Genomic DNA, 22,442 nt, shown 5'->3' on the forward strand with positions numbered 1-22,442 from the left:
TGAGCCGAAGGCAGTCGCTTAACCGACTGAGCCACCCAGGCGCCCTCAGAACCTCTTCTTGAAGATGCTTTCCTGTATCTAATTCAGGGCTGCCATTTATTGTTGTCTTGGGGGTGTGGGGGGAAGAAAGCCTGAGACTGTGTGACATCCATCCATCTGTCCACCCATCCGTTCGCCAACCCACCCACCCAACCCCTCCCTGAAATCCTGGACACTCCTCCACCCCCCCACCCCACATCTCATTCATGTGTCCATCAACCCACAGATCAACCACTGTTCCACCCACTGTCCTCCCAGACAGCCATCCGTCATCCACCATGTATCTGTCTGTCCATCCATCTGTCCATGCTCTTCTAGTGACAGGGTCCATGCTGGGCAGACGTGGACCCAGGCCGAGAGCATGGTCAGATCTTCCCACATGAGGTGGGGTTGAATGGAATCTTGAAGGGAGCTGGGTCTTGGGGAATGGGGTGGGGCAGGGGACTGGGGGCAGAGTGGATGGGGACAAGGCGGCCCCTACCCCGTGTGTTCCTGTCTCCTCTTGGGGCCAGCTCCCGGCAGCCAGGCTGGCCGCCCCTCCCTCTCCTGCTCTGGCCCACGCTGGCGATCATCTGTCTTTGGCTGTGGCAGAAATGGGCTGGGTTTGTGGTTCCATTCTCGAGGGAGCTCGTCGCCCTGAACGAGGATGTTAGGATGCAAGGAGCAGATTCTGTTCTGCGGCATTCTGAGCTGCCCAGCTGACAGAGCAGCACCCCGCCCCACCAGGAACTCTGTCCCCCGCCCCTCTGCAGGTGTTCACCACGTGGGACGTCAGCCTTAGGATTCGACGGTGCCAAGGTCACTGTCACCCTTATCAGGAGCAGTTTGGTTGGGGGAGTGGACACAGGTTCAAGGCCCAGAGAGGAGGTGGCGTGGGAGAGATGGTGGGGGAGACGAATGGACTGCTCCTCGGGCACGAGGCTGAGGAAGGGGAACGTGGCGGGGCCCGGGATGTGGCATCAGGGGACGGCTTACCCGTGGCGATGACCCAGGAGGGAGGGAACATCCGTGCGGCCATCGAGTGGACACTAAGGAGACTGCCGTGCTCCATCTGGGGCCCCTTGCCCCTGTGACTCCCTTTCCAAAGGGGAGACAGGTCCTTTGGGAAAGCCGCCAGCACTTTTCAGGACATGCTCTGACCCCAAGCCAGGCTTCCGTGGGCTGGTGGGCGGGATGGCAGGACAGTAGCCTTCTCAGAGGCCCTGGCATGTGCCCGGGATGATGGGCAGCCTCCCACATAGTGCACTCGGCCATTGCCCTCGGGCATGGAGGGTGGTGGGTGCCCCTGGAGCTCCACCGTCCCTGCCAAAATGCCCTCCTGCATCCTGTCCTCCAGGTGGATGGAGCCGGCAGCCCTCTCAGCCAGGGCTAACCACAGGGTGCCCCAGGAGCCCACATCCCCGTTTCTGGAATCCCCCTGAAATGCAGAGGCAGGTGTGTCTCAGCGGCGAAAGCTTCCTGCTGTCCCTGACCCAGTTCCTTCATTTGCCAGTGGGGTTGGCGGGGGCCTATGGAGAGTGACCTCCAGTGTCCTAGGGTCAAGCTGTGCTCTCCTCACCCTGGACACCTCCACCTGCTGGTTCTGACGCACGAGCCACTGTCGTGCGGACCTGCTTCCTTCCGCGAGAGCAGAGCCCTCCTTTGCAGGCCCATCGGGGGTCACTTGGGCTGGGCGCCCAGCCGGGCCGAGGAGACCTGCTCACCTCCCTCCCCTCTCTCCACAGGCCCTTTCCCTCGGAGGAGACCACCGAGAATGACGACGATGTGTACCGCAGCCTGGAGGAACTGGCGGAGTAAGGAGCTGGCGGGACTGGGTCGGGATGGGATGGGGACGGGGATGGGGGAGTCGCGGCCCCACTCTGGGCAGAGCTGCCCTGCCGTCCCACCCAGGGCCTCTCCACGCGGTTGGTGGTGGCATGCGTGCCCCCAGCTTCATGAGAGCTCAGGTGGACGAGTGCTTCTTCACTTCACGCCTCCTTCCGTGTTCTGGAAGGTTCCCCAACTTCTGCTGGGGGTGGAGAGAGCTGATGTTTCCAGAAGCAGGGGCCTCTGGAGCTCAGGAGCTCTACAAGCAGAGGCAGTTTGTGGGTGGTCTTGTGGCCCAACAGAGGTGGGTGAGGGGCCGAGACCAGGCCACCTGAGGCCACGGGGGCATCTCCCCCCTTCTCCATGACCCCAGACTCACATCGCTCTGTCTCTGAGGACTCCCCTATTCCATCCTCACGCGGCCCAGGTCTGGCCACCCTCCTGGCTGTTTCGCCTCACAGTCCTGGAGCCCCCAGGAACCAACGAGAAGCCTGGGGCGGTGGTCCGGCTCTGCAGGGTCAGCGGTGGCCAGGGATGGGGGCCATGCAGCTACTGCTCAGGGAAGGGGCCCGGGCAGCTTCCCTGAGGAGGGGCAGGGGGATGGAGGAGGCAGGGTACACCATTTCCGCAGGCGAGGAGGCTCGAGCAGTGATGGGCTTGTCCTGGCCCTGGGCTGGTGAGTGGGGGCCCCAACCTGGCTGGCCCCCTGCCCTTCCCAGCCTCCTGCCAACTGGACCCCTCGCTCCCACTTGACAGCAGACGTGGCTTTGCCCCGGAGAAATGGCTGCTGCTTCTGGGGAGACTTACCGTGCCCCTCGCCTTCATCAGCACAGACTAGGAGTGAGACCCAGTAAGAGCTGGTGCTTCCTGGGCGCCCTCCCAGTGCTGAGGCTCCGTGCTTCGTGCCCACCCTCCCATCCAGGGCCGCCTCTAGGGCGTGGGGCCCGGCAAGCGTTTTTGCAGGATCCCCGTCGATGTAAACACTCTGAGTCACCAAAACCCAACATGTCAGCACCATGCTGGTGGCCCGATCCCAGGGGAGCCTATGAATGAGGCAGCTTGCCGGCCAGTTGGAGTGGCTACGCCAGCCCACCTTCCTGAGCCTGGGCTGGCCCCAGGGCCCTGGGATGACCCTGCTGTGTCGGGTGGGGTGCCCTGGGGTACCTGTTGGCTCCGTGCAGGTGCGAGGTCTGGAGAGTGCCCTGAAGGAGACACGTGGGGGCCGGGGTCCACACTAGTCGTGTCTGGGTCCTGGAACACCCTGCCTGCATGCCCTGACCAGTCCCAGGAATCACAGAGGGACTTGGCTGTCGAGAAAGGGGCCTCGTGTGGTGCGGGCCTGAATGACAGGCTGCTCCCCCCACCCTGCGAAGGGTGGGGAAACTGAGGCTCAGAGGCACAGCTGGAGGGAGGTCTCCCAGGGGGAGGCCCAGCCCATCCACCTTCTCCCCTGCTGCTGACAGCAGTCCCCTCGCTTGCTGAGCTCAGGTTGGAGGTGCCTCTTGTCCTCTCTTCCTGGCATTTCTTGCCTTGAGATCCTTCTCATCTGCCACATCTGGGCCTGGGTATCCCCCACTTGGGAAGCCTCTTGTACCACCCCCCTGACTCCGAAGGGCACCCACAAGCCCGTTTGGCCTTTGGGCTGCCCGAGGGATGCACCATGATTACGTGGTGAAATGTCTGTGTTCTGTAGACCGGCGGGTTCTGAGGTCAGACCCTGTGTCTTCTTCATGCCCCCCCACCTTCAGCCCCTAGCAGCACTCACCTCATGCACACAGTGTGACAGCAAGTCCCACGCGGTAAGGACAGTGGTGGGGGTGGTACTTACAAGAGCTTTTGCAGGGCCTGGCATTGCTGAGACTTCGTCTCCTTATATACACCCGCACCATCTCTTTGTAAGGTCTGCTCTGCGGGGTCCCCATTTCACAGACAAGGAGCTAAGGCCCAGGGCCCAAGAGCCCCCGTCAGGTGCGGAGAGTGGGGTCCTCAGCTGCCATTTCTCCTAAGTCACCAATGTGAGGCTGAGGGTCTTCTCCCTCCAGAGGCATCCCTCCATGGTCAGCACAGACCAAGGGCTCCAGGAGGACAGGGTCATGCTGGCTTCGTGCAGCCCAGACCGGGCATGAAATATGTCCTCGGGCCAGCCAGGGAGCCTCCCCTTCACAGCCACGTGGGGATCCCTGCCCCCTCCGGCGGCGGCTGGTGTACGTTTGGGGTTGTGTTCCTGTGCCCTGAGTCCCGCAGCGGCCCTGGGGTGCTCATTCCCCCCGTGACCGATGCCCGGAACCGGACATGGGACATGACTCGGCTCACACAGGGAAGCCAGGCGGGCCTTGCCAGCACTCTTATTCCATGACATTAACAGTGCGCCTCCTTCGTCCAACGAGTTCCTTATGACTACGGTTATTGACAACATAAATCATAAATTACAGGGAAGGGGGATGAATTTGAGTCTTTAACTCATGTTTTGGTCCCAGTGGTTCCAGTTTAATAAATTTTTCATGCTTTTCTCCCCCCTTCTCCTCTCACTGAAAAACACGATTTCCTAGCATCTTGTCTCCATGGGCTGGGGATTGATATTTATCCATTATGGCAAATGACGAGACACAAACGGACCTGCCTTTGCTTCCCTGGCCCTGCTGGGGGAGGGGAGGTGGCTGTGAGTCTCCGAGGCTGGAGCTGGGGCACTGGTGTGGATCCCACGGCCGGCGGTGGCAGGGAACAGGCAGTGACATTTCGAGCACAGCCGGCTCATTCTTTGCCTTGGGCTCTTGGCCAGGCGTCCGAAGTGATGATCACCTTGTGCTTCCGAAGGGCCCTGCCGGTCGCCCAGACCTCAGACACGGAGCAGCTGTTTGAAGTGGTCGGATGCTGGCTCCCCCGCAGGGAAGCTGGTGTGGTTCTGGGGCTCCGGCGACGGACCGCCACGTGTGAGTGGCACCATGTATGCTTTTCCTTCAGTCGATCACCTATCTGTTCAGGGGCCAGCTAAACACCAACGCTTCCTGTGTGTCGGCTCAGGGTCGGGAGCTGGAAACGTAAAGGGGAATGAGACCCACCCCTGCCTCCTAGGACCCCAGGAGGGTGGGGTCACGTGGGTCTCCCAGGGGGGACCTTTTGGAACACCCCTTAGAGGGCATGTTCTTACTGGGGTTGTCTAGAGCCTTCACTGTCCCCAATGTCCCCCAGTGTCCTCAGCCCACAGGACATCACTCCATGGCGAAAGCCCCCTTCCGGTCCACCTAGAGCAGGTATCTCGGCCGTGCAGGAGAATCTGTCCGTCCTCCTGCTGCCACGTCTTGTGTCCGAAGCAGCAAAGCCTGTCCCATCGGACGTGGCTTGGGAGTCTGGGCTCTGTCACCTCCTACTTGCATGGTCTTCAGCAAGTTACCCACCTCTGTGCCTCGGTTTCCCTATGTGTAACCCATAGGTGTCAGGATCGGCTTCAGGAAGAGCATCCGTGATATTGCGGGGGGCACAGCGCCCGGTGGGAACACTCTGAGCCCTCAGGCGAGGATGGGGGTGCCTCTCTACCCGTTTCACCAAAACTGGCTTTTTCCCTGGGTTTCCTAATGGCCGTGGCAACACTGTCCGGCAGGCCACATGCGTGATTGTAGGTTTTCTAGCAGAAACAGAAGTAGGTGCAATTAATGGTAAGAATGTATCTTTCTTTAACCCCGTATATCCAGAATCAGTACTAGCTCAGTGTGGAAGCCGGCACAACCGATCCCTGATGCGGTAGCTTGCCTTCTCCCCCGTGGTTCAGAGTCCAGTCTGCATGCTTGACGCGGACAACACAGCCCCGTTCACCGGGCCACGTTTGTGTGGCTGGTGGCCCCAGTGTGGGCGGCTTGGGTGTTGGATCCAGAACACGGTTCCAGGAGCTCGTGTGGAGCCCTCCCCACGTTTGAATGGATGATGCTGGACTAACATTATGTTCTCAAGTGCTCTAAGCTCACTTTTGAGATCACTGAATAACGTATAATCGAATAATAGAGCAGCTGGTTGAAAAAATTAACACGAAATATTGCCACTTAAATGGCCTATTTCAAGCTCCCGGGGCGCTGTCACTGACCGCGGAGCTGAGAAGAGAGGCACTCGGCTCCTGCTTCCCAGCCTCCTCTACATGCTTCTGCAACGATGTGGGGGGCCGTGCTCTCCGGGTCTTCTCCCGGCATTTGGACACGGCAGCTTTGGGATTTGGAACCTACACCTTTTCTGTGTTTTGGAACTAGGAAGGGATGGAGGGGTTTCTTGCCCCAAATTAGGCCAGGGGGCTCGGGTGGGTCACAGTAACAAGACACCCCAGCTCCGCTCAGCCGAATTGCCTGGGGATGCTGGCAGTGGGAGGCGGGGATGGGGTGCCAAAGCCCACCGTGACAGATGGCGGGCCATGAAGGGCGGGACTGTGTGGAAGGTGCCTGGTCCCACAGCTGCGTGGGGAGGCTCCTGTGTAGAAGGGTCGCTGGAGCTCGGAGAGATCATGGGCACATGGCCTCAGGCTGCTTCTCTGCGGCTTCGTGACCAGGCTCTGGCTTTGCTCTGTATCATTCCTCGTCCTTTCAAGGGGCCTTGGTTGCCCGGGTGACACCATGCCACTCACTGGGGGCGTGCTGGCGAGTGCCTGCTTACCCGAGGCTGAGTAGCAGCAAAGGCGACGTTCTGTCTTTCTCAGGGCACGTCAGGTCCTTCATTGGGCCTCAGTTTCCCTACCTCTGAAATGAAAGCAGCAACCGACGGAGTGTGGGTCCCTTCAAGCTTGAAGGATCCAAGGCTTTATGACCGAGGAGCCTGCTGCTTAGCACTCCCATCACTTCCCTGGGAGTCAGAGTGATTTTCGGGCTTAAACAAATGTGATTGGGGCATGGCAGGGGATATAATTTATCCATAAATGTATAGCTGCATGCTTTATTGAATCGTAAAATGAATTTGCAGCTTTAAATGTGTCGTATTAGCATCGTTGGGATAATTTTTTAAGATGCATAGAATGTAGAAGGAGTGTCCCAAGTTGATGCTCCTTCAAGGGTGTGAGGACGTCATCTTGCAGCAGGGGTCCTTCTTGTCCCCGGGGAGGGAGGCGGGGTGCACGGGGGGGGCTGGCCTGCTGCGAGGGCCCCCTTACCGGCAGGGAATGGGCACAGTCACTGCGCCCGACTGTGACCCTCATTCGGGTGACAGCCTATCCCCGCCCCACCGTCCTTGCCTGCCCGCCTCTCCCCGCTGCACCGAAAGCTTGTTTGAAGACTGTCCCGAGTTCACAGATGTTCAAGCCGTTTGCATGAAAATTCAGTGTTTCGTAGACACCTGCACGTGTCGGGACGTCTGTGTTGGGTCGGGAGGGGCCGGGTTTGGGGATGTCTGCTGTTCTCTCCAAAGGATTGCTTTTCCACGGGGGACAAGTTTGGAATCCGACGATGCAGAAACAGCCCCGCTAAAAACAAACAGCAGCCCCCTGCTCTGTGGGACAGGCAGCCCTCCACAGCCCCCGTGGAGCACCCCAACAGCCCCACAGTCTGAAGGAAGTTGAAGAAAAGCCTCCCAGAGCAGAGACATTGGCAGATGCCCCCCGGGCCAGCCTGGGAGGCTGCCATCCTCAGGCCCACGGTGGGGGGAAGCTGGCGGAGGGGAGCGGGGGTCCAGGGAGCCCTGGGTGCTGCACAGGTGTCCCCTTGCCCTGCGGTCTCACTGCTCGAGGGCGCCTCCCAGAACTCAGGCCCTGGCTCTGGGCTGCTAAGGTGGTGACAGCCAGACACAGCCCTGCCACAGCCCTCCTTCGACAAGGCCACCTTCTGTGCGGCTGAGCTGCCTCTCATCTGGCCGTTCAGGTCTCCGCTTGTACGACAAAGAGGGCGTGCCGACAGTGGGCGAGGCATGTGCGGTCCCCAGCCGGGTGTCCTTGGCAGCACGGGGGGCCCAAACCCTGCAGAGGGTCTCTCCATCCTCATGTGGGCTCCGGGAGGCCCCTCCTGCCGTGGGGCCTGGCCCAGGGGAAGGAGTGAAGCCAGAGTCCGTGGAGCACACGCAGGGTCTGTTCCCACATGGAGCCCTGCAGGTGGGTCCCGGACCTCCCCCTTTGGACTGGAGACTGGCCCTGGGAGGCGAGGGTGGCCGCACACAGCAGCAAAAGAGTGGGACTGCGGTTCGAACCAGGTCCGTGTGACTCAGCAGGCCGCCTGCCCCGGGCTCTGTGACAGGGTCTGCCGCAGACCTTTCCTCACTCCAGAAGCTATCCAGGGGGCATCCACGGGGGGTCAGGCCAGGAGACTGGGAGGGCTTCCTGGGGGAGTTGTTGCTGCAAGTGCCCTTGGAGGGAGCATAGGACTTGCCAAAGCGGGATTTAGGAAACCTTCCCTCACCCCCGCCAGGCTGCTTACTGCCTTATTTTGGGCCAGGGTCTGGGGAGAGTCTGGGTCTCAGCTGCGTCTGTGTGGGTTCCTCAGGAATTCAGGGCAGGTGGTCCTGCCCCCAAAATCACCATGTCTGTACACGTGGCCCAGCGGTGGGGCAGGCAGCCCTGGAGCCCTGGCCCTTCTCTCCTGCCCCTGTGGTCTAGACCAGCTGCCTTCCAGAGCTGGCAACAGGACAGGCTAGGCAGAGGGCCGTCCGTCCAAACCCTGCCCGGTAACCGAGCTCATAGGGTCTTCCCCTCGTTCTGATTATGGAGACAGTTGGCCACAGCTGGTGAGACTGGCCGCCCAGCGCTCTGCTCCCCGCAGCTCTGAGATTTCCTGCACTGCCCTCCTGGAACATCTCGGCCCCTTGGGACACGGGCCTGAGCTGCCCTGGCTGGCCTGGGGCTTGGGTGACCTTGAAACCCTGCTCCCTGACCCCCAGTTTGTTTGTTCCCTGTGTTAGAGTCTGCACAAGGGGCCTCATGAACGAATGCAGAGCAGATGCCCCAGTGCCTCTCTGACCTGCTGAATAGTCAGATGTATGCAGGCCAGTAGATACGGCACAGACTTAGGTGAATTTTTATTCTTAATACCTAATTAGACCTAGGTCCTTTCAGGACCAAGGCGGTCACAGCGATTCTGTGGCCTGGTTTAACAGTCTCTGCAGGGTGGGGAGGCCAGTGTGGAAGGTAAGTTTCCAAGATGTGCATATTCATCTTGGTCCCAGAAGGAAGCAGGGACCAGCTGGGCTTGGTAAGGAGAGGTTTACCTTCTGTCTAATAAGGGCCTCTCTAAACCATTTTCCCCATACTCGCTTCTGGGATGCTATGAGTATAAAGACTAGGTTAATACATACCTGACTCGGTGGTTTAGGGGGACGCCTGGGTGGCTCAGTCACTTAAGCGTCTGCCTTCGGCTCAGGTCATGATCCCAGGGTCCTGGGATGGAGCCCTGTGTCGGGCTCTGTGCTCAACAGGGAGTCTGCTTCTCCCTCTCCCTCTGCCACTCTCTGCCACCCCCCACTCGTGCTTTCTCTTGCACACACTCTCTCTCAAATAAATGAATAAAAATCTTAAAAAGAGAAGTACTGCTTAAAACATGAATACGCATAACATCCTGCGTTTCACCACTAAAAGTCCTGTCACGTACATGGTACCGCTGATTGCTTACAAATCTGCATTGTACAAAACCCAGCCTGGAGGTAACCTCCTCCAGGAAGCCACCCTGGCCTTACTAGGCTGAATGAAGTGCTCCTTCCCTGGAAGATTAAAAAGCACACCAGGACTGTCTTTGTCCCCCACCCCCAAAGCTGAGCTCCCCCTTAAGGGCAGGCAGCTTGACCTGAGCCCTGCACACTGGCACAGAGGACATGCCCGGTAGTACTGGGGAGGTCCTGAGCCTTTGCTCGTTCCATTCTGAGGACCCGAGCAGCAGTCCTTGAGTGCCAGGCCCAGTGCCCAGCCCCGTCATCTCAGCCTTCACAACAGGTCCTGTCCCCATTCTGCAGTTGAAGAAATTAAGGCTCAGAGAGGGTAGGTGACTTGCCTGTGGTCACACAGCACACTCTACATGACAGTGTAGGGGCTGAACCCCTGAGCCATCTGAGGCTGTGGCCCAGGACATTCCTCTGGGCCTTACCCTTATGACCCAGCCCAAGGGGTTGGGGATGCACTTGTACTGCTTCGAAAGTACCCCAGGAAAAGAGAGGGTTTTGGGAGGGAGCACGGGGCCCGGCGAATGGGGCTCCCTCCGGGAGTCGGGCAGCCATGGTCTCGTCTTGGTGTGCTCCTGCATGGCTTGGCAACCTTGGGTGACTGTCTTGCCCTCTCTGAGCCCTGCTGTAGGAAAAGCAGCCCCTCCCTCCCAGGCTGGGGCGAGGGTCTGCTGAGGCGTGTCCATGTGTCTGTCCCTACGTGAGGCCCCCCAGCCCAGAGCTGGCTTCTTCTGGCCCTCAGGGACCCCTCTCTCTGCTGCACGGCACGGACCGAGGTCAGGAAATGTCCGATCTGGTTTCCAAGTAACAAGTTAATGGTGGTTCGGTGTCCGGCTTCCCAGCATCAGACAGCCGGGGGCCAGAACGCACATCTGCGCCCATAGCGATCTTTTATGTCGACCTTAAACACAGGCTTGCCCGAGGCCGAGAGCAGAGAGTTTGTTCGCCTTTCTTTGATTTTCCTTAGGCGGTGGGGGCGGGTGGCGGGCCTCTTGGAGTAGCTGACTTTCTGTAACAAAATCGGGGCGGGCAGGCCAGGCTTTGGGGGCCCGGCCGCGGGGTCTGGGGTGGGAGGGAAGACAGGTTCCTGCCCTCTCTGGGGGGCAGCAGGCCATTGTGAGGACGAAAATAATTGTTGGGATTTAGCATCTGTCAGTGCGGCTGCCTGCTGGAAAACAGCAGGAGCCAAAGGATGAGCCCGGGGAGAGGGGGATGGGGAAGGAGAGGCGGCGGAGGGGGGGGGGGAGGCAGGAGGGCGGGTCACTGCCCCCCCCAGTGGAGCAGTGGTGGGGGCTGGGGAGGCCGGGGCCCCCTGCGTCCGAGGAGGGGAACCGGGTGGGTCTCGCTGGGGCGTGGGTCAGACCCCGGCCCTGGACGCTCACCTGCCCTTTCCCATTTGGTCCGGGATCTCCTCCCACCCACCCCGCCCCATTCGCAGGGTCCTTGGGCTCGCTCGTGGGCGGCGCGGACCTGGCCTCCGGACTCCCAGCCTCATGTGTTTTAAAACCTGGGTGGTGTTTTATTTATTTATTGAGCTCCGGTCCCTGTGCTGAACGTCGTCCCGCTGAACCTCCCCTCCCTCCCTCGGGGGTAGCAGGCCGCTGCCACTTGCTGAGCACCTACTGAATGCCAGGCCTGTGCTGGTCACTTCCATCATGGCTGATCGTTCCACCCACCTCGCCAGGAGCTTGGGGTTATTCCTACTTCACAGATGGGGAAACTGAGGCATAGGTCCTCCTTCCCAGAGTGACATAGCCAGAAACTGGCAGCGCTGAGGTTCCATCTCAGACTCCCCCCTTGACTGCTTCCCCGTGGTGTGAGTGGACGAGCAAGTCAAGTTCCTGCCCCTGGCGACCCCGCTTACCCCTGTCTGGCCTGAGGGGGTGGGGACCAAACAGCTCTCGTCCAGTGCTGACCAAGTGCCGTGACATGCACACAGCTTCTGTGTGGCACGGACCACACAGGGTTTTCCGTGACGTGTAGCCTCTGATAAGTTAGAACCTCTCCAAGATGAGTCTCTGTTGGCCCGAGGGGCTGATTGGCAAAGAATCGGGGTGTAATTGGGACAATCTAACACAAAAGCAACACAGAGCAGATGGCATTGCCCTCTGCTTATTCAGAAGGCATTTTCGGATTTTGCAGGGGCTGGGGGAGGTGGGGAAGTGGGGCTGGGGTTGGGTCAAGTGTGTCAGGCCCAGATGGGAGGCCCTCTCCCCTATGGGACTGCATGCAGTTCCCGGTTCTGGGTGCCGGGTCATAGCTGGACACCCAGGAGGCTTGTGTCACTGGAGACCAGAGGCCAGGATCCTCGTGCAGGTGGATCTCCCTCCTGGTCAGTGTGCCACACTCAGGACACTCCAATGCTCGGGGGACTCACGGTCCCCTCGCCAAACACAATTGTTGTTTCTTTTTCCTCCCTTCCAACAACCACAGCCATCACGTGCACTGGACCCAGCGGGTCATGGCATAAACTAATCTGTTTTAACAGATGCCTAAGACTTATCATCTGTCCCCTACCCTGTTCAGGAAACTCACTTTTGGAGACGATGCCTTTGCTAAAAAGCAAGATGACAGTGGGATGTCCGTGCCCATGTTGGCCAGAGGGTCAGAACTGTTGGGAACCAGGGCTTGTCGCTCACGCAGATGACACCACTGCATTCTAGAAGCATCTGCGCCTCAGGCATAACTGCTGCCCTGTCCGTCTCCCCACCTGGATGGTGAGGTGCACGGCATAGGGTGGACGCCACTGTCCAGTTGCTGGCACAGAATCTGTCTGAGGAGAGGTATTGATTTAACCAATCAGGTCTGGTGGGTGTTTTGTCTTAGTTGCTGAGCTAAACAAATATGTTTGAATTTACTTTCATAATGTTTTTTTTTTTTTAAGATTTTATTTATTTATTCATGAGAGACAGAGAGAGAGAGAGAGAGAGACAGAGGCAGAGGGAGAAGCAGGCTCCCTGCGGAGCAGGGAGCCTGATGCGGGACTCGATCCAGGGACTCCAGGATCATGACCTGAGCCGAAGGCAGCCGCTTAACCAACTGAGCCACCCAGGCGCCCCTTTCATAATGTTTTTTGAAGTTTATTCATTTAAGTAATCTCTACATACAACGTGGGGCTCGAACCCATGACCCCAAGATAAAGAGCCACATGGTCTTCTCATGGAGGCAGCCAGGCGCCCCCATAATTTTGTTTTAATAATAACCCCCCTTTTTTGCCACTGCTTTTATTCCTTCTCTTCTCCCATAATGTGGAACATGCATGAAGTGAAATTCTAGTGCAGCTATTTTGTCATTTCAAATAATATGCACAAACCTGTATTGCTTAGTGCTCATTGGCCTGAATTAAATAACGTTTGGGAGAGTGTTTTCGTAAGTGAAAAAAGGATGAACATAGAAAGCATGGGGGTGTGAGTGGTCTACGGCTGTATGATGAAGACCCCCAAAGGAGGGGAAACTGAAGCCATTATAGGCAGATGACTGACGATTCGCTTCTCTGGTCTTCAGCAGGCCTTGGGTAACAGACATTTTGCAGAGCAGAGGGAAGGGACAGTGCCTGCGTTTCTTAGATTTTTCTGTTGCACATTAAGACCCCAGAACACAGCTCTTCGTCTCGTGTTTCTGGCTGCCTGTTTTTAGCCACAGCCATGAGTGAATCAGAAGAGGCGAATGGGAAGGGGTATGTGACGAGGGATCCCATGTGAATGAATGTTCCTTGTCTTTATTGATTTTGAGGAAGGAAACAGGCTGAGAGCATGGTAGTGGACATGCGTTGGGGTAACCGCTCTGGTTGTGTTCCCAGGGTTTTAGTCTGTGTGGTCGTGTCCCTTCTGTGAGTACAGGGAGAGGGAGAAGGACTGTGTCATGTCACTCTTACCTGGAGGAACCCCAGGTTCTTCAAGGAGTGCTCACTGTGTGTGGGGTTGGAGAGTTTGTAGCCCTTGCCTGAGGGCACTCCCCAGTCCGGGTAGAAAGTTGCAGTCCCTCCAGCTTGAGGTGTCAGAGGAAAGATATTGAGGCTGGTATAGCAGCTAGAAAGTTAGGAGGGAAATGCTGGAAGGGAGGGACCTGAGAACAGGAGCCCCAAGATCTGATAATCTACCAAAATCCCTGGCTGGTCATTAAACCTCATATACACAAGAAAGACCCTGAGGCTTCCAGCAAAAAAAAAAAAAATCCAGCATCCAAAAGCTAAATTCAGTTGCATGTCAGTTGCTGCTCACCACTGGAAAGACAGTTTGAAGTTTGAGTCCAACCAGGTTAACAGTCTGTTAGAAGATGTATTCAGTAGAAATAATGGAATCTTTGTATCATTGGTCATGTCTGGTGTTCAATACAAAGTCATCAAACTTGCAACGAAACAGAAAAAAAGTCAAATTCAGAAAAAAAAAAGTCAATAGGAACCAACCTGGAGATGACTCTGATGTTACAATTAGCAGCTTTTATAAACATGGTCAGGGACTTAGAGGAAAATATGCACCAAATGAATGAACAGATGGGGAGCCTCAGCAGAGAAATAGACACGATAAAGAGGGCCAAGCAGAAATTCTAAAACTGAAAACCACGATAGCTGAAATGAACAAGTCACTGGACCCACTTTAATAGAAGATGCAGGTGGCAGAAGAGGGAGTCACTGACTTAAAGGTCATTCAGTGGAAGGAATATACCCGAAGGAACAGAGAAAAGAAAATGCCAGCAGAGCCTCAGACACATGGGGCCGTGCCAAGGGGTCCAACATACGTGTAACTGGAACCCCAGGAGAAGAGAGAGAGAGAATGGGCAGAGGAAAAAAATGGTCCAACGTAGTGGCCCCAGTCTATCTAAATTCCCAAACTTCTGTGATAAAACTACAAAATATTTTTGAGAAATGAAAGACCTCAGAAATAGTGGTGTACATACTATGTTCATGGATTGGAAGATGATATCGTTAAGGTGCCTGGTCTCCCAGCGGGCCTTTTTTTTTTTTTCCTTTTTGACAAGATTATTGTAAAGTTTCTACAGAAATACAAAGGACCTTAGAATAGCCTTAAATAATCTCATAAAAGAACAAAGCTAGGGCGCCTGGGTGGCTCAGTTGGTTAAGCAACTGCCTTCAGCTCAGGTCATGATCCTGGAGTCCCGGGATCAAGTCCCACGTCGGGCTCCCTGCTCAGCAGGGAGTCTGCCTTTCTCTCTGACCCTCCCCTCCTCATGCTCTCTATCTCATTCTCTCTCTCAAATAAATAAATAAAATCTTAAAAAAAAAAAAAAGAACAAAGCTAGGAACTTAAACCACCTGGTTTTAGGACTTTCTATTAAAAAACGAAAGTACTCAAAACAAATTGCTTTTGCCACAGGCATAGGTGAGTAGGTCAACAGAATAGATTATAAAATTCCAAAATAGACCCACACTTCCGTGGGCAGTGGTTTTGGTCAAATGGCTCTAAGCAGTCCAGCGGGAGAGACAAAGTTTTCAAACAATTGACCTAAAACTCCTGAATGTCCCTGAGGAGAAATGAACCTCGATCTCCACCCCACACCATGCACGGAAATCTGAGATGGATCAGAGGCCTGAGCGTAAACACCAAAATTATATAGCTCTGGGAAGGAAAAACAGACAAACCTTGGCACCTGGAAAACAAAGCTTTCTTAGACAAGATGCAGCGATTTCTTAGATGGGACACAGGATAGAGTCAGGACACCATAGGAGAAAAATGTGATAAGCTAGGCTTTTTTTTTTAATTAAAAATGAATGTTTTTCAAAAGACACCACTAAGAAAATAAGTAGCCAAAGCCAGAGACTGGGAAAAAATTCACAAAACATACCTGACGAAAAACTTGTATCCAAAATATATAAAGAGCTCCATTTCTTTTTCTAATAAGAAAAAGGCAACTAATTTTTAGAAATGGAGGAAAAGTCTTGAGCAGGCCTTTCACAAAGGACGATGTACAAATGTCCAGAAGTACACGGAAAATCCTAAACATTATTAGCCAGTCGCGGAAATACAAAATAAGAGTGTAGCCATGTGGGCTCAGGAAGGGGGCTGCTGTGCTGGCGGTTGGCCCTCCCTGAACCAGGTGACCTTGAGGCTCCTCTCCAGGCCTGCCTTCAGTGATTTTTATTCATTTCATCAGCTCTTAGGATGTTTAACTGTCATGGGCCCCCCACCTTCTTCCCCCAGCCCATCAGAGCAAAGCCAAAGTCTGCCTCCAGACAGTGTGAATGGCCTCAGCTGCCTTTGAGGTGTCTAATTTAGCAGCCCGAAAGCGTCCCTGTCTCCCCTCGGTTCCACGCTGTCAGGATTCTCGACAATGGCTTTGTCACCAGCCTCGCTCTGCTGCACGACAGAAATCGGGGGTGGCTCGCACCTGCCAGAAAGAACCCTTGCCGATACTTGCCTGGACACCCAGTAACGTGGCGGGTGGGGTTTCCGGAGCTGTTTCCTTTGGGGACAGCGTCTGGAGAGGCAGGGGAGGTGACTTGGGTCAGCCCGAGTGACCCACCCAGCGGGACGGCCTCTGAGATGGTGAGTTCCTGCTGGTTCTCTGTCACCCTTGGGGTGCTGCCCTGCACTGCAGTGCGGGGCCCCAGGACCGCCATCCAGACAGAAACAGCCACGGGCTCTCTGCCTCCAAGGGTTTGTGAGGTTAGAAAGGATCACTGTTTTTCAAGTACCTAACAGGTGCGTTGGCCCAGAAGGGCTCACTGGTGGGCGGTGGTTACCGAGTCCGTGTGCTGGTCTAGCGTGGTGTGACCTGTCCCCTGCCTGTCCCCTGCCAGCTTCTGTTCTGTGGCCAGCATTGGGCGGCTTCCTCACACCTGGAGGGGCACAGAGTAAAGCACCCAACGCGGCGGCCTCCTCTCCTTCCCTGCTCGTCGGCTGCCTGTGGGGGTCTCATCAAGTCGGGAGCTGGCTCACCTACCCCCTGCCTGAGCCCCTCAGAGGGAAGCCCAGATGTGTCACCCCAGTCACGCTCGGTCTCACGGGGAGACACCCAGGGTTTTGGGGGAGACCCCTTCTGTCTGGCTGCAGAGGCCTTTCCTGAACACAAACTCTCCCTCCCTATCTCAAGTAGATCTGGAATGATCTCTCCCCACCCCCCACCCTCCCAGCCTGTCAGATGACAAGCCGGGTTTGGGATGGTGCCAGAAAACCATTCAGAAGAGCTGTTGGGTATCATTTCTGCTCTCTCTTTCTCCTGCTGCCCCCTGGCCCTGAATTCTGGCCAGTCGGTGCCGTGGGGTGGGGAGGTACTCTGCGGCATCTCCGTGCCTTCTGGAAATTAACTTTGCCAGGTGCTGCTTTGAGCGTGGGCTCTGAGATGTGTCTGAACCCATGCATGGATGGCTCGGGCTTCCAGGGCAGGCTGGCCCCCAAGTACCACCTGCCCTGAGGATGGGCCCCACAGCAGACTGCAGAGCTGGTCAGCCCTGGGCGCGGGGCACGGTTGCCCCACTGCATGTGGTTGGATTGGCTCATTTGCTGATGTGAAATATTTGCTGAGCACCTACTGTCTATGGGGAACGGTGCTCAGAAGGGGTTAAGAAATTGGGTTTTGTCCAGGGAAGAGACAGGCTCATCCACAGACACTTAGAAAATAATGGGAGAGGGCGCCTGGGTGGCTCAGTTGGTTAAGCGACTGCCTTCGGCTCAGGTCATGATCCTGGAGTCCCGGGATCGAGTCCCGCATCGGGCTCCCTGCTTGGCAGGGAGTCTGCTTCTCTCTCTGACCCTCCCCCCTCTCATGTGTGCTCTCTCTCTCTCTCTCAAATAAATGAATAAAATCTTTAAAAAAAAAGAAAAAGAAAAGAATGGGAGATACAGCAAGAGGGATGCACTTTGAGAGCACCGGGGGTGGAGGGAGGGGTCCTGGATCACAGACTGGGCTGGGGATCCCTGAGGGCCTCCTGGAGGAGTTGTCCTAGGATCCACATCTGGCAAGGCCGAGGGGACAGCCTGTTGGAGTAGAATCAGAGCGTGGTCAGGAGCCAAAACAAGATTGGTTAGAGTATAAAGTGAGTGGTGATTTCTTTACACTCGTTCTTAAAGCCGCATCACAAGCTCCATGTCCCTCTCCACTCACTCGGCTTCCTTGTCACCTGGTAGGGAAGGCGTCCATGTGTGAGCTCAGCTCCTTGGCCAGCATGCCTCCACTGTAGGCGCCGGCGATGCCCGGGGTGGACCGAGAGCACTCGGGGCTCCAGGTCATGGGCCTGGCGGCGTGAGTCCCAGCATCACTACAGGGGTGGAGAAGTGGGGGCGTGGTCACAGTAGGTCCTAGAAGTGGGGCAGGCAGAAGGCAGAACACGAGGGGATGCCTGGTGTAAACACAGGGAGGCCCCGGGAGGCAGGTACGCCAGCCCGTTCTGTGGACCAGAAGCTGGAGGCCGAGCAGGAAGGGCTCACGGTGGTCCCGAGCAGCCCTGCTCCTCCCTGCGAGGCCCCTGGTGCTGTGTCCCCACGCAGACCTGGCTGGCCCTGGCTTCCATGTGTCTGACTGGCTTCCCTCCCACGCAGCGAGCATGACCTCGGGGAGGACATCTATGACTGCGTCCCGTGTGAGGACGAGGGGGACGACATCTATGAGGACATTATCAAGGTGGAGGTACGGCAGCCCATGGTAAGCTATCCCTCACTCGCAGCGTGGCCCCCACTCCAAGAGCTCAGAGCCTCCGGGGGGCGGGGGGCGCTCTGTGGCAGAGGGAGCTCCCGAGGCTGCACCCCAGCCCTTCCCAGCCCCTGCGGGCTTCCTGCCCGTCCTTGGGCCCAGGCCTCCCTACGGGATGTTCCGAGGAGCCTGGGATGTGATGCTGTTGCCCTGGGATTCTCCGGAGGGTGTGCCAGATTCCAAGTCCTTCCTGCCTGGGGAGTCTGAAAATAGCGCCTGGCTGCTCAGGCGCACGGAGCGCGCATCATTTTACTCCTTTGTGCGGAGAGCGAGGAGACCGCTGCCGGCTCAATTAGCCAGCTGTGCATCTTTTATGTGGCGAGGATATTTATTTCCCAGTCGGTGTTGGCTAATAATCTCTCGGACTCCGGTTCGCTGCCGGGTGGGCTGATGGCCAGCAGCTGCCGTGCGGAGGGTGGGGGTCCTGTCGGGCCGGGATGGGGAGGTTGGGGCCCTGGGGGGGGCAGGCTACAGCCCCCTGGGTCCCCACGCTCCTGGGGGGTGGCCCAAATGCCACTTGCCAACTGTGGAGGCTTTTTATGCTGTTTGCTTTCCCTGAAGAAAGGGGGGGAGTTTCTCAAGAAGCCAATTTCAGTGTTTTCCTGTGGTGTGGGAGTAACCAGCTGGTGGTGGAGAAACAAAGCTGGGACGACGGCTCCCCAGCAAGGCCTTTCAGAGAGGCCTTTCCCGGCCTGGTGGCATCTGCCCTCCACTGGCATCTCGCCAGGAGGAGCACAGAGAAACATGGCAATGGGCTCACAGCCCCCAAACTCTCTCTTCGGGACGGAATGGGTTTCTTGTTTCGCTCCTGAAGCGTCTGAGGGGTCCCCACCATTACCAGGGGCCTCTCTCTGTGACCCCAGGTCTGCCCAGGGCCAAAGCTGCCCTTCCCCCAGGCAGCCTTGCAGTGGGGCAGCTCTGCCCCTGAGCCTGTCCAGGGGGCCAGTTATGGGGCTGGAAGGCCAAGCCGTTGCCCCGCTGACGGAGACCCTCTGCTTTGCCCTCCTGGAGCTGGCCTGAAAGCCCAGCCAGCCCTCTGGATTTGGGGCCCCCTCACTCCCAAGCCCTTTGAAGTTGAGGGTCCTGCGGGGAAAGCGGGAGCAGTGGATGCAGTGGCCCCGGGCCCTTGTCTGGAGGTCCCCTCGCCTCCAGGCTGGAGACGCCCCTGAGGCTCCGTCTGTGCCTGGCCTGGTGAGACCCCAGAGTGGGCAGTCCCCAGAGCCTGCTGCTGTCCCTGGTCCTGAAGCGCACAGGGCAGGCCCCGGGCTGTTTGCAGGACCTGCGGGGGCCGTCGGGGAGACAGGCTGGCATCCCGCCTGCCCTGCTCTGCTCAGTGTCCTGACTGCGCTCCTTGCTGCTCACGAGCTGTCCTGTCAGTCTCTCAGCGTGGGCCTCCGGCCCCCTGCCCGTCCTCCAAAATAAAACAGGTTTTACTTCCTCCCCGGTCATGTCCGGGGCTATCTGAACAGTCAAAGTGGAAGGTAGATGGAGACCTTTCCAAAGGAAGATAAAGCCAGAGGACGGCAGGTGCCGCTCTCAGAGCCCACACGTGAGGAAGGGCCGGGCGCCGTCCCTCCCCATGCAGCCAGGCTGACACTCGGGCGGGCGGGCCGAGGACTGTGACAGGATCCTGGGGCTGTTGGGTAAATGCAGACAAGCATCCCTACCTCCCAAGCACAGCCCGGATAACGAGCTGACACTGCTAATTGGTTCTCTCTGTGATTATTTCTCCACGCTTTCAGATAAGATACATGCAGGTAAGTGGCGGGTGGAGGGAGGCCCGGGTAAAGACAGCCAGCACCGTCTTCCTCCACCTCGCAGAGCGGTCTCAGATCTCTTGGAAAAAGCCTGGGACCCTGTCCGCAGCGAGATGCTGTCAGGCCCCACAGTCTTACACATGGTTTTAGGGGGATCATGGGCCCCCAACACTGCCCCCCAAAGCCCCGAGAGCAACAGTGTAGCGCCCAGGCCACAGGGGGCTTGGGAAGGAGCCCTGGGGGGCCTCCTACCTGACCCTGGCCCCCTGGGTGATGTGCCCCCTCTGACATGTTTCTGTGGAGCCCTCGGCCCCAGCAAACACCTGGGGCATTTCTTCGGGGAGGAGGATGGTGTTAGGGCAGATAGGAGTCCACATGGCATGTCACGTGGCCCAGCCCTGTTTTCCCAGAGCCTCACTTAGGGACCCATGTGGCTCGCTCAGCCTAAAAGGACGTGAGGAGAGGGTCTAGAAATCCAGAGAGACTCTGAACAGTGGCCCCACCTGCAGCTTCATCCCCTCATCCCTGTGGCCACAGTCTCCTGGTCAGTCCTACCTCTGGCCACGTTCCCCTCGGAGGTGGGGAGCAGGCCCTGCCGCAGTAGCGAGCCCCTGGTGGCCCCTGCCATTGAGCTGGTCCCTCAGGACCCTAAGTAGAGGCCAGGAAACCCTGGGAAAGCCCAGCCCTGCACTAATAGGTTGATGCTGGGTCAGCCCCTCTATTGGCGGACACAGGTCCTCAGGGAGCTGGTCAGAGCCTTTCCCTGTGTACACAGTAGGCACTTTAAGCATGCCCCCCCTGCTGTCTATGCTGGAGGGGCTGGCTCCTGAGGGCCCCACACTGGTCTGGTAAAATCCAGAATAGGGTCGCAGGAGCCCAGATTCTAGAAGCTTCCGTGCTTTTCTCCAAGCTGTTGCCAGTCCTCAGGTTCATGCCACACACACCCCCCAGTGCCTCAGTTTCCTCATCTGCAGAAGTTGGGGGAAGGGTTTGGGCCCCCTTCTGTCTCCTATCCCGCCCTCCATGTCACCCTGGTGACCCTGCGGCCAGGCCTGGCTCACGTCTTGTGTCTTTCCTTTAGAAAATGGGCATGTCCGAGGATGACAAGAGGAATTGCTGCTTATTGGAGATTCAGGAGACCGAGGCCAAGTACTACCGGACCCTGGAGGACATCGAGAAGGTGGGTGCAGGCCCCTGCCCTCTCCCGGTGCCACTGGTCCCCTGGGGTGTGGCTGCCACCAGGCACCCCCTGCCCTCCACTCCCCACGCAGGCTGCAGGCTCCAGCCCGCCAGTGTCCTTGTGGGTTGTCGCCCTCGTCCCCAGTCCCTCCCCAGCCCTCAGCCATCAGCCTGTCCCGGGACCGTCCTGAGCTTGTCTCTGCGGCTCCTTCCCGCCTAAGGGGGGCATTAGTATGTCTTCCACTCCTGATTGCACTGGGCTAAAGCTCCTGATGTGTACTCTCTCCTGTAGGCTGGGTGCTAGGTTAAGCGCTTTGTGTATACCTTCTCCCCTAAGGCATTTTCTGCCCTCAGCTTCCCACTCTGTAAATTGGGGTGATAGCAATACCACCCCGTAAGTGGCTGTGAATGTCCTGCCGCCGGGACATAGGCCCCATGATGTCAGCCTGCGGCACCCCCACGGCAGACCCTGTGCCCCCCGAATGGCTGGTCAGTCCTCTCTCCCTGCTGGCCTCCCGAGCTCCTTGAGGACCACGGATGGGCCTTCTCCTGCCCCCACCCTGCTCTGGCCTCCCGTGGACACTGGCTCAAGGACATTTCCCTGTCACTTGAGAATCCTTGGTGCCAACTGCCTGTGCTTACTGGGTGAAAATCCAACGTTGTTTTTAAGGGAGAACCTCCCTGGCTCTTCTTTGTTTGTAGTGCCATGGCGGGGCTTCTGGGGGGCATCTCTTTGGATGGCAGGTTTAGGGCCGTACTCGGGTCTGAGTTGGGTGGGAAGTGTGGCCCTGTCCCCTTGGGTGATGTGCTCACTTCTCTGGCCTCAGTTTCCTGAAATGTCTCAAATAACCATTGCAGCACCCACCCTGGGTTGCAGTAGGGTTGAAGTCCAGCCTGTGGGACACCACAGAGCTTTGCCCACGTGGTGGGTGTGGGTGCTTGGCTCCATCATCCCCAGCCCCGCACTCTTCCTTGCTGTAGTCACCCCGCAGAACAAAGCCCCCATCTCCCCAGAATGCATGCATTCTCCAGCGACACCGGGCCCTGGTGGTGCTCCAGGCCTGCGTCACCGCCCCACAGAGAACCCCTGGCCCCTGCACCTTGGTGGGGTCGTCAGAGCCCCCTCCCCCACTGACGGCTGTGGCCTTGAAGGGGGGTGGCACCCCCTAGGCAAGCTGACAGTGGGGACTTCCCTGTTCCAGAACTATATGACCCCCCTGAGGCTGGTGCTGAGCCCGGCGGACATGACAGCCATCTTCATCAACCTGGAGGTAAGGGTCCCAGCCCGTGGCTCAGTGTCTGCAGCCTCAGGCTCCCAGCCGGCTCGGATGTCAGGCAGGCTCCCACCTGACTGTCCCTACGGGGCCTGGGGAGCTGTGTCCCTGCCAGGTGCATGGTTGGTTGGTGCTC

General features: G+C 57.6%; 1 protein-coding gene across 3 annotated transcripts in view; it reads left to right on the forward strand.

Annotated features, from left to right (window-relative positions):
* VAV2 (vav guanine nucleotide exchange factor 2) overlaps positions 1–22,442 on the forward strand; it is a 168,684-nt gene that overhangs the window by 108,012 nt on the left and 38,230 nt on the right. For 2 of the 3 annotated variants that reach the window (XM_035015499.1, XM_035015501.1), the window contains exons 4-7: positions 1,764–1,832; positions 17,946–18,048; positions 20,935–21,033; positions 22,235–22,303. In XM_035015499.1, the coding sequence (XP_034871390.1) occupies positions 1,764–1,832; positions 17,946–18,048; positions 20,935–21,033; positions 22,235–22,303 (340 nt within the window). The remainder of the gene's footprint in view (positions 1–1,763; positions 1,833–17,945; positions 18,049–20,934; positions 21,034–22,234; positions 22,304–22,442) is intronic. The other variant, XM_035015500.1, reaches the window with a different exon arrangement.

Source organism: Mirounga leonina, unplaced genomic scaffold, assembly GCF_011800145.1.
Source record: "Mirounga leonina isolate KUSES-001 unplaced genomic scaffold, KU_Mleo_1.0 Mir_170, whole genome shotgun sequence".
NCBI lineage: Eukaryota > Metazoa > Chordata > Mammalia > Carnivora > Phocidae > Mirounga > Mirounga leonina.